Genomic DNA, 11,688 nt, shown 5'->3' on the forward strand with positions numbered 1-11,688 from the left:
GGGCTCGGAGGCTCTGCAGCATCTCTGCAGCGATGCGGCGGCTGCTGGGCAGCCGGGGACCCAGCGCAGGGACCCAGCTTCGGCTGCAGCCCGGTGAGAGCCAGGGGTGGGGGCGGTCTCGGGCGAAGGGAAGGAGGTTGAGGGTAAGGGTGGAGAGTCCTCGGCTTGGATCCCGGGGCGGGGATCTAGGCCCGGGGAGGGTCTTGGACGGAACAGGGGAGTTGGGAGAAGTACGGACAGGGTCTTTGTCTTGGTGGGGACCTGGTTCTAGGCAGAGAATGAAAGGTGGGGTTCGTGGGAGGCACAGGTCCTGAGTCCCGAAGCGTGGGAGAGGGCAGAGGATAGTGGCTCATTCCTCAGGCCTCAGCCTGTGATTGTGCGTTCGGACTCCCTGGGGACTCCTGCTCCGGGCAGCTCCTCCCTCAGGAAGTTGCGGGGGTGTTCGGTGGGGACCCCAGGGGCATGGCTGTGTAGACTGCTTGCTTCTGCACCCTTGACTGTACAGGTGGGCCAGCGGAGGCCCAAGAGGGGATGGGGTTGTCCGAGGTTGCTCTCCAGGCTGTGTGGTGGTAGCGGTGGATCTGGGACCCAGGTCTTCTGACGCACCGTGCTCTTTGCACCACAGCTGGAGGCCTCCTGGGAGAGGGAGGTTGGCTGGGCCATGTGCACAGGGCTGGCTGTTGTCTGCCCCCGCTCTAGGCTGGGGCAGGCTTGGCCACCCCTGACTGGCCCTGGGTGGCTCCTCCTCTGTCCCGTGCACTGTACTTCCCTATCTCTGCCCTTATCACCCCGTGCACTTGGAACCTAGTCCTTACCTGCTTGTCTTCCCAGACCGCATCTCATTTCTCTGTTCCCCCAGCTCCCCACCCCCGCAGTGCTCAGGACGATGTGTGCTCAAAGAAGTTGTGCCGAAGAAGGGAGAACTCCTGTCCACCCACCTGTGGAAAGGAGGCAGGGGTCCGTTCTGCCCAGCAGAGTGAGGTTACAGTTTTGTGAGGCATTACCTTGAGATGTTAGAGCATCATTCAGTGGGGGTTTGGACAGCTTGGAGACAGAAGGCTGACATCATGAAACGAGTCCCACGTTTGCCTGGCACCAGCAAATCTAACTCGGCCTTCTTTGGAGGGAGACCTTGGTCGTGTCATTTGCCCTCTTCAAGCTTCAGTTTCTTCCTTTGTAAAACAAGGGTGACAAGATAGGATGTATCTCAGATTGTTGAAGAGTGAAAAGGCCATGCTTATAAAGTATCTAGCACCCAGTGAGTGCCACACTTTGCCTGAACCTCTGCCTGAAGCAATTTCTGCATGAGACACAAATAATATCAGGGTTGAAAGGGACTTGAGGAGCTCAGCTTTTATGAGATAGTGCTTTCCAGATGAAGAAATTGAGGCCAGGGAAGGGATTGAATAAAATGATAGAATCAATGTGTGGCAAATATGCAGAGACCACAAAAGGAGGTGAAGGGCAGGGGAGGACTTAAGGCGCAGCCTGCTGTTCCTCATTTACTCATTTGGTAACCCCAGTGAGGAACTGAACCTTTGAGCCTCAGTTTCTTTTTCTGTAAAGTGGACATGGTGATCTCTGCTTTCACAGAATTGCTGTAAAGGCACTTAGATGGAATACTTATCAGGCCCCTCAGAGACTGCTTTGCAGCCAGGGGTAGTGGTGCATGCCTGAAATCTCAGCACTTCAGAGGCTGAGAAAGGAGGATTGTTGTGAGTGAGGCCAGCCTGGGGTACGTAGCAAGACCCCGACTCAACACCCCTGCCAAAAAAGAAAGACTGCTTTGCAAATTTTAAGCCCTGGACCCACATTGAGTACCTGAGAACATATCTTTCTGACCCTCAGGATTCCCCCAAGTGCTTTCTATTCAGGAGACTGAGGAAAAAGGATCACAAGTTCAAGGCCACCCCAGGGAAACATAATGAGACCGCCCCCTCTCAAAAAAAAACATACTTTCACAAGCGCAAGGTCCTAAGTTCGATCTTTGGTACCAAAAAATAAAAAAAAAAAAAATACTGCGTGAGTTAGCTCTTAGCAAATAATAAATGCTCCATAAACAGTGTTTTTCTTTTTAAAAAAATTTTTGGTACCAGGGATCAAACTCAGGACCTTGCGTTTGTGAGGCAGGCAATGGAACCACTGAGCTAAATCCCAAGCCCAACAGTGGTTTTTGTTACTTCTGCATCGGTAGTCTTTTTCTAGCTTGAAGACATCCCTCTGGAGCAATAAGCAGAAATGCAGCCCTTTCCTAAAATTAGCTGATTCAAATGACAAGGTATTTCAGAATGTGCATAGAGCTGAGGTTCCCAGCATGTAAATCTAGAATGTTCTGGAGTTTCAGGTGGGGAGGCTTTGTTTTGTTTTTTTGAGTCAGGGTCTTGCTATGTAGCCCAGGCTGGCCTTGAACTCATGGGGGTCCTCCTGCCTCAGCAAATGCTGGGATTATAGGCCTGTACCACAATGCCTGGCTGCATCAGATTGTTGATTGCTATTGGCTGTGAAAGTATATCATCTATAGCAACTTTTCTCAGAGATGGAAAAGTTCTCATGTGGGTCAAGTACTTATTGCACAATTATCATGTCAAAAATACTATATTAGGCACCCTGGGGGGGGGATGGAAGGTCACTAGCTAGTGGCTCCTTGTGTGGCTGGGGAAAAAACATATCCACATGAAATGAATAAAAGAGTTGAAGGGGAAAGACAAGATTTTTGTGGGAAGGGGCTGGACTAGTCTATCTGGGGGAGTCTCTCTTTGTGATACTGGGACTTAACCCAGGGAGTGATCAGCCCCTTTTATTTTGAAATAGAGTCTTGCTAAGTAGCCCAGGCTGGCCTCCAATTTGTGATCCTTCTGCCCCAGCCTCTCTGGTAGCTGGGATTGCAGTTGTGTACCACCACACCTCACTGGGCACACATTTTTTTTTTTTTCCCAGTACTGGGGATCAAACTCAGAACCTTGCGCTTGTAAGGCAGGTGGTGGAACCACTGAGCTAAATCCCCAGCTGCGCATAGCATTCTTAGACAAAGCCGGATCATGGTTTTCCAGTCCTGAGAGTCAGTTTAGGTACCATAATTTTTGGCATTTCTGGGATGATTTGCTGAAATTACATGAAAAGATGCAACTGGGACTGTACTAGAGCAGTGATCCTCAAACTTGAGCAAGCATTAAAATCCCTGGTGCTCTTGTGAAAACTCACATGGCCAGGCCCACTTTTCAGCGTTTCTGTTGACTAGGTCTGAGGTGGGAGGGGCGGGGATTTAGCTCAGTAGTTTCTCTGCCCTGCCTCTCCAGCACGAGGTCCTAAGTTCGATCCCTGGAACCAAAAAAAAAGAGAAAGGTCTGAAGTGGGGCCTGAAAGTTTCTAACAAGTTCCCAGACTATTCTGAAGCTGAACTACGGGAGTGGCAACTCCTAGTCTCTGAAGTCACCAACATTAAAAGGGGAGTTGACTCTGGAAAGCTGAGTAAAGAATCCCAAGTGGAGATATTTGGCCGTTGTTTTGTAGGCTTCAAGCAGAGCGATGACATCATAAAATATGTGTTTAAGATAGTATTGGTGGTGGACTGCAAGGTCAAGGCCAACCTGGCCAACTTAGTGAGATCCTGCCTCAAAATAAAATAAAAAGGGCTGCAGATGTAACTCAGTGAAATGCTTGCCTGCCATGTGTGAGGCCCTGGGATTGCTGCGTAGCACTGCAAAGAAAAAAAAAAAGGTGCTTGATAGATTAAGAAGGAGAAAGTGGGAGCCAGGAGATCTGTTAAGAAGATGGGTAGAAATAGTGATGGTAGCTGCCTTGCCATGTTAGGCCTTTTTTGTTGTTGTTGTTGTTTTTGAGACAGGGTCTCGGGCCGGGGATTTAGCTCAGTGGATCAGTGGCCTGCCTTGCAAGTGCAACGACCCGAGTTCAATCCCCGGTACCAAAAAAAAAAAAAGAAAAGAAAAAGAGACAGGGTCTCACTGTAGTTGAGACTGACCTAGAACTCACTATGTAGCCCAGGCTGATCTCAGACTCACAGCGATCCTCCTGCCTCAGCCTCCCTAGTGCTGGGATTGCAGGCGTGTGCCACCATGCCCAGCTGTTAGGCCTTTTTTCTAAAAGGCCCATCGTATGGCCCCAGTTTTATAGATGAGGAAATGAGGCCCAGAGCTGGGATTAGAACTGGGATTTGTCCAGAGTCTGGGCTCTTAAATACTAATATTGCTGTTGGGAACGGGAAAGGCCCCCGAGTCCACCTTCTAGGCCAAGGCTCATCTTCTGTTTATTTATTTTTTATTTTGGGTTTTTTTTGTGGGGGGTGGTGCCAGGGATCGAACTCAGGTACTTGTGCTTGCGAGGCAGGCGGCAGAGACACTGAGCTAAATCCCCGGCCCTATTTTTAATTTTTAATTTTAACTTTTTTTTTGAGACAGGGTTTCACTATGTAGTTCGGGCTGGCCTTGAACTCACTATGTAGTCCAGGCTGGCTTTGAACTCATGAAGATCTTCCTGCCTCAGCTTCCCAAGTGCTGGGATTACAGGTGTGCATCACCACACCTGGCTTCCACCTTCTGTTTCTTACCTTCCAACTTTCCTCATCTTCCTCTGTGTCTTGCCCCCACGTTCACGTCCCAAACACAGATTGAGCATGTGCCTGCCCCTATTCCAGACACTGGGGACACAGAAGAACAGAGCAGGTCCCTGTGCTCATGGGGCTGATTCTGATAGGGAGACAGATAATAAACAAAACACTTAAGAAGAAAATAAAAGGATTGTTTCTAGGATAGTGGTCTGTTTTGTTTTGAATGCTGATTGAACCCAGGGCTCTGTGCATGCTAGACAAGTAGTCTACCACTGAGCTACAATTCAAGTCCTGGTATGGTGTTTTAGAAGTCACTGGACATCAAAATAAGGAAGCAGGTGAGAGGGGTTTGGGAAATCAAGGGTAGGAGAATATTGTAAATTCACTAAGAAAATGAAAACGGAATTCTTGAAAATGTGCCTGAAATTCAGATCTACCCTGGGATCTTTGGACAAGTCCCTCGTTGGATTTTCACCTGTAGTAAAGATCCTTTGAGATGGGCTGTTCTGCCCTGCTCATTTGACAGATGGGGAAACGGAAGCCTGTAGGTAGGAAGGGTTAGAAAGTAGTAGAAGGAGCCAGGAGCCCATCAAAGGTCTTGGATGTCTTCCCTTTACTCTCAGCACTCCAGCCTCTAGATCTTTCTGCAGGACAGGCCACTGGCTATTTATCTTCATCACTACTGATGTTAATAAATTACTGGGAGCCTTGCTCCGGAACAAAGGTCTTGGTCAACAGATGGTGAATCTGCTCTCCTCTCTGCCACTGTCCCTCCAGGGGAGGCAGCCCTCTACATTCAGATAAAAAATTAAGCCCTTAGTGTCCCACCACTGAGCTATACCTCTAAACCCCGTACGATGATTGTTTTAAATTTTACTTTTATTAGTATGTGCTTGCGGTACATAAGATTACATTTATCATGGGGAGTTTGTACATGTACGTAACATATAAAGTGATTTTAAAAACTTCGTTGGTCCCAGTGGTTGCTCCACATTTTAGAAAAAAAAAAATAATGTTTTTATTTGCAAGCCATGTGTTCTAGCCATAGAACAGGCTTGTGAATGGAGGGGGTGTGCCTACATTGCTAGGAATCATCTCTCCGGCAGGAGGCCTGAAATAGGCCAGGCTTCACTGTGTACCGAGGCTGCGGAGTAAGATTGCCAGCTTCAAAATAAGCTGTGGCCCTGCTGGGGCTTTGCATGTATGTGTACAGGAAGCAGGGTACAGTTCTGGTTGGCAGGACCTGGCATCAGGTCCCCCTGCTCTGAACGACTGCCGCGTAGGCAGAGCACAGGGTCGTGGTCCCTGGCTCACTCATTCTTGCAGCACCGGGCCCGAGTGGCGGGGCACGTGTCGACTGTGTGAATGGAGGAATGCATCTTCCTTGCAGCGCCTTTACCCTGGATGTGCCCTTCTTCTCTGCCACATCAGCTCCGCAGATGCAGTCTGACCTCACCTCCTCTCTGCCCCACTGTCAGAGGCAACTGAGGCTCGTTCACCTGGGTTCTTCCAGAGACCCTGGCTGTAACTGCATTCTGAGGCCCACTTTTCAATTAATTGATTAATTAATTTATTTAGGTACCGGGGATCAAACTCAGGACCTTGTGCTTGCCAGGCAGGCGCAATGCCACTGAGCTACCATCCCTGCCCTGAAGTCCATTTCTTCTAGTGGACGGTGACCTCTTCAAAGACAAGGCTCATTTGTCTTTGGCTCTCTCTGTGGTATCTGGGAGAGAGAGAGACTGCACAAGCGCACTGTGAAGACTGGGAAAGGCAGTGAGTGCCGCCTTCTTATCAGAGAGGGTAGAACTTAGCACAGAGTGGAAGATCCCGGGGTGTTCAGGGAAGAGCACACCTGGAGAGTGGGTTACATAGGTTGAGGGGACTGGAGAGGAGACCATGATGGGTTTAGTTGTCAGAGGCTTTGTACATCAGGCAGGGTGGGCTTGGGATCGCTTCTCTTGGTAAGAGGCTGTACCTGGAGATTCCCGTGGAGGCGGGATGAGTGGAGGAGGGAGTCTGCAGAGAGAGGTGGGGGATGGGACTGCCTCTCCCGGACTCCTGAGGCCCGCAGGTACAGATTAGGCAGCTGAGATCTCTGTAGAAGGGCCAGGTCTGCCCAGCTGATGGCATTCCACACCCTGGAGCTGCCTGGGATTCCATGGCCTTGTTTCCAGGAATGTAGGTCCCCAGCCTCGGGGAACAGGACGTCTGAGCTATAGAATAGCTCTCCCCTTGTGCCTACATGTCCCCCTGAACTCTCCTGTCCTGCAGTTTCTATTCCAAGGACAATGAAGGCAGCTGGTTTCGCTCCCTGTTTGTCCACAAAGTAGACCCCCGGAAGGATGCCCACTCTACCCTGCTGTGCAAGAAGGGGACCAGCAGCCTCTATCAGATCCAGTGTGAGTAACTGCTGGGCTGGCGCCCCATCCGCTTTGGCCTGTGGGGCCTTTGAGCCTGCAGCATGGAGATGAGAGTTGGGGTCTTGTGCTGTTGGGCGTGGTGGCCCTCATGTGCTGTAGTACCTCCAGCTACACACACACACAACCTCCTTCACCTCCTGCTCTCTGTCCTCCTGCAGTTCACAACGTGAAGCCTGAGTGTCTAGATGCCTACAACAGTCTGACGTGAGCATCCTGTATCCGCCTGTCCCGGTCTCTGCTGCGGGGTGGGGGTTCCATCCTAGAAAATCTCCAGAAGGTCCCCTGCCTCGTTCTCCCTGCCAGCATCCAGGGCATGTAGATTTCTGAGCCGAAGTCCGAAGGACATCTTGTCCAGCCTGTGCATCTTAAAAATGGGGAGACCGAGGCCTCGCCCCGGAGGCCCGAGTGGGAACTCTTTCTCTCGGAGGCCCCGGTGGCCAGTGAGCCCTGCCCCTCTCTGTGCCTCTCCCACAGGGAGGCTGTGCTGCCCGAGCTCCACCTGGATGAGGATTATCCCTGCTCGCTCGTGGGCAACTGGAACACGTGGTACGGGGAGCAGGACCAGGCAGGTGAGGTACCCCACGGTGCAGCCACAGCCTCTAGCACCCCTCACAGGTGGCTGCCCTCTGTCTACTCCACAACCGCTCTGCAGTGCAGGTGTCTGTGTGCACACTTTGTTGCCTCACATCTGTGCTCAAATACCTGTTATAACTCCCTGTTACCCTCGGGTGGCCCGTGAGGCCTGTGAGCCCTTCCCTGCCCGGCCTCCAGCCTCATCTTGCCATATTCTCCGTGCCTTCTGTTCTGTCTCACCCGGGACTTCGGTCAGTTTCCCAGATCAGCTTTCACTGTCTAGTTCCAGGCTGCTGTTCACGCCCTGTCCCCCACCTGATCACCCTTTCTTCCTTGCCTGCTTTAACTTGTCACTGATCTTTTATTCAGGCTTTTGGTGTAGGATTCCCTGGATCCTCTCCCTCCGGCTCTCCGTGGCTTGTGTTTGTCTCTCCTATTGAATCCTCAGTATGCAGCACGTATTTGGAGAACTCGTTCCTTCTCAAGGGTCCCCGCAGCATGGCCCATCCCATCCCAGCATACCCACCAAAGTTGATGTTAACTCCTAGAACCTGCACACAAGTTCAGTTGACTCTAGGCATCTCAGCCATTCAGAAGTGCCTTGGCATTTAGATCTGTGCATTGCAAGGCAGTGGCCATGTTGGACAACTCTAGAATATTTCCAGGGAGCAGAAAGACCTTTCAGATAGTGCTAGCTTAGACTGTGTGTGGAGCATAACCTTGACAGACAGTCCTCTAAACGTCCCTTAAATACTCCCAACAGTGGGGAGCTCATCACAAGCCCACCTCTCTCATCCTTTCACAGCTTTGATAATTGTGTATGTAAAAATTCCTTGATCTAGTCAGGTGTTGTGGGACGCACCTGTAATCCCTGCACTCTGGGACAGTGAGGCAGGAGGATTGCAAGTTCAGTCCAGCCTGTAGAGAGACCTCTCTCAAAATAAAAAGGTTAAAAAGGGGATGTAGCTCAGTGCAAAGACCCTGAGTTCAATCTATAGTACTACAGTAAATAGAAATGTAAAAATCTGTGTCCTACAGAGATAGATTTCTTTAATTGTTCATTGTGTTTTAGTAACTGACACTGACATATTGGTAAGGGATTAAGAGAAAGGCAAATGGCTTTTAGTTTCTGTCACTAGAGTTTTTCCGTTAAAAAGGGGATGTAGCTCAGTGCAAAGACCCTGAGTTCAATCTATAGTACTACAGTAAATAGAAATGTAAAAATCTGTGTCCTACAGAGATAGATTTCTTTAATTGTTCATTGTGTTTTAGTAACTGACACTGACATATTGGTAAGGGATTAAGAGAAAGGCAAATGGCTTTTAGTTTCTGTCACTAGAGTTTTTCCATTTTTGGCCTGACTCGTTGAGTTCAGCTGTACCCTTTGCTCATATATCCCTCCCCCACAGGGCCTTGCTATGTTGTTCAAGCTGGCCTCGAACTCACGGCAATCCTCCTGCCTCAGCCTCCTACGTGCTTGGATTGTAGGCGTGCGCCACCTCGCCTGGCCCCAGCTGTACTTCTTGAGTTCTCTTAAATATATCTAGTTGTGAAATGTGCTTAGAAGGATGGGATCTCGGGTCTTCTCCCCCTCGCCCCTTCTTCTCCCTCCTTCCTCCCTTCGCCCGCCTCCTCCTCCTCCTCCGCTGCACCTCTCACCCGGGGCCTCCTCCATAGGTGAGTGCTCTGTCACTGAGTTACATCTCCACCCCAGGACCTCAGCCTTTTAAAGCACGTCCTACATTTGGTGTATCTTGAAGTGTAAACCTCCCTGTGTAGAGTCAGCGGGTGAACAGACCCTAGGAGTAGGGACCAATAATCTCCACTTTCATAAACTTGTAAGAACCATTCATCCGTCTTCCTTGGGGGCCACTGTAACTGTCAGCAAATTCTTTCTTGGTCTGTGATGCCACCCTTGTAACTTTTCTGTTGTTGCCCTTGTATTGCGTGAATCCCTCTTCCCCAGGTCAGCACCTAATTTTGGTAGATTTCCATCCACATGTTACTTTGCTGTTTCCCTTGAGAACAAGACCCTTAAATCATTGCCAGGAGCTAAATGCTTATAATCCCAACACTCTGGAGGCTGAGGCAGGAAAGTTGTAAATTCAAGGCCAACTTGGGCTACATAGTGAGTTAAGGCAGCCTGGACTACTTAGGGAGGCCCCGTCTTAAAATACCAACCATCCAAGAAAAAACAGTATCGGGCCATTTTTCTAGATAGGAAAATCAAAGTATAGGTGAGGGGCAGTTTGGAGATGGGAAAACAGATTCTGAATTTTTTGAGACAGGGACTTACTATGTATTCCAGGCTGGCCTTGAACTCACTGTGTAGCCCAGGCTGGCCTCCAACTCATGAAGATCTTCCTGCCTCAACTTCCCAAGTGCTAGGATTACAGGTGTGTACGAACATGCCCCGTCCTTCCTTCGTTTTTGTTTTTGTTTTTTTGATGTGATGGTATCTCATTGTTCTACTATTTATTTTTTGGTTTTTTGAGACAAGGTCTATGTAGTTGAGACTGACCTGGAACTCACTCTGTAGCCCAGGCTGGTCTCAAACTCACAGCGATCCTCCTGCCTCAGCCTCCCGAGTGCTGGGATTACAGGCGTGCGCCACCGCATCCGGCTCATTCTTTTATTTTTGTAATTTTCCTCTTCATTGTTATGTTCATAGTAGGTAGTAATTATATTCATCGTAGAGAGTTGGCACATGTACATAGCACATCTTAATACTTTTTACCTCCTCTTCCCCTTCTTTCCCTCCTCCCAGAGTCTGAGCTTTCAAACCACTGGTCAGCCACCTGCCGTCAACTCTAGCCTGCCTGATTGACCCTTTAGGGACCATTCTCCCTTGGTAGGCCAGCCCCGCTCCTGAGATGGCAACACCATTTCCTTTCTTCTCTACATAGCATTTTTGTCTTCTTTTTCTTTTCTTCCTTCCTTTTTTCTTTTTTCGTGTTGGGAATTGAATCCAGGGCCTCCTCGTGCTCTGCCGCTGAGCCGCATCCCCAGCCCATGGTTTCATTATTGGAAAGCAGATCCATTTCTTAGGGCTGCCATAATAAAATGCCACAGTCAGGGTAGCTGAACATAACAGAAGTTTATTCTCTCACAGTTCTGGAGGCCAAAGGTCTGAAATCATGATGTTGAGGGCCTGCTTTCTCCAGAGCTTCTAGGGGAAGAGCCTTCCTGGTTCCCTCCAGTTTTGGGAGTTGCCAGAAACCCTGTGCATTCCTCGATTTGTAGTCACATCACTCTGGTCTCCGCCTTCTGACTCATAGTGCTCTCCTGTGTCCAAAATCTCCTCCTCTGATAAAGATACCAGACATTGGGTTGAGAGTCGACCCAGTATGATTTCAATTCAATGATTTCTACAAAGACCGTTTCCAAATAAGCTCACATTCTGAGGTTCAGGGTAGGCATGGATTTTGTTTTGTACCGGGGATCGAACTTGGGTCCTTGTGCTGGTGAGGCAGGCTAAATCCCCAGCCCATAGGCGTGTATTTTGAGGGATGTTATTCAACCCTGTACAGAGAATAGGAGAAAACAATTCTTACGGCACAAAGAGTTTTCAGTGAAAAGTCAGCTTCTCTGTCTCCCGAGGCCCCAGCTGTGCTTTCTCTGCCCGATCAGTCTGCTGTCCCGGTCTCCTGGGGCCACCATCAGGAGTGCATAGATGCATAGATCAGCATATCTGAAACGCACCCCTGCCTGCTTCATAGCTCTCTCCACTCGCTGTTCTATGTTCTGTTACTTGGTTTTCCTTTTCTTTTCTTAAAACAGAATCTTTCTATATTGCTCAGGCCGGTCTCAAACTCTTGGGCTCAAGTGATCTTCCTGCTTCAGCCTCCTGAGAAACTGGTACTCCATATAGCACCATGTACAGCTACGAGGTTGTCTTCCTCCTCCTCCTCTCCTTCCTTTTCCACTTTCTCTCCTCCTCTTCCTTCCGTTTCTCTTCCTCCTGGTCCTCTTTGTCCTTCTCTTCCTCCTCTTCCTCTTTCTCTTTCTCCTCCTCCTCTTTCTTTTTGGTACCGGGGATCAAACTCGGGAGCTTGCACTTGCTTTGAAAGTGGCGGAACCACTGCGCTAAATCCCTGGCCCTCATTCCTCTTGTTCTTCTCATTCTTC

At 49.5% G+C, this 11,688-nt stretch overlaps 1 protein-coding gene across 1 annotated transcript in view; it reads left to right on the plus strand.

Moving 5' to 3' along the window:
• Nucleotides 1-11,688, plus strand: part of Nipsnap1 (nipsnap homolog 1) — a 20,114-nt gene that overhangs the window by 1,470 nt on the left and 6,956 nt on the right. The window contains 5 exon segments of the mRNA XM_019204453.1: nt 11-69; nt 72-93; nt 6,839-6,966; nt 7,146-7,191; nt 7,462-7,556. Coding sequence (XP_019059998.1) covers nt 11-69; nt 72-93; nt 6,839-6,966; nt 7,146-7,191; nt 7,462-7,556 — 350 coding nt within the window.

Source organism: Fukomys damarensis, unplaced genomic scaffold (genome assembly GCF_012274545.1).
Source record: "Fukomys damarensis isolate Sample0158 unplaced genomic scaffold, DMR_v1.0_HiC HiC_scaffold_12, whole genome shotgun sequence".
Classification (NCBI taxonomy): domain Eukaryota; kingdom Metazoa; phylum Chordata; class Mammalia; order Rodentia; family Bathyergidae; genus Fukomys; species Fukomys damarensis.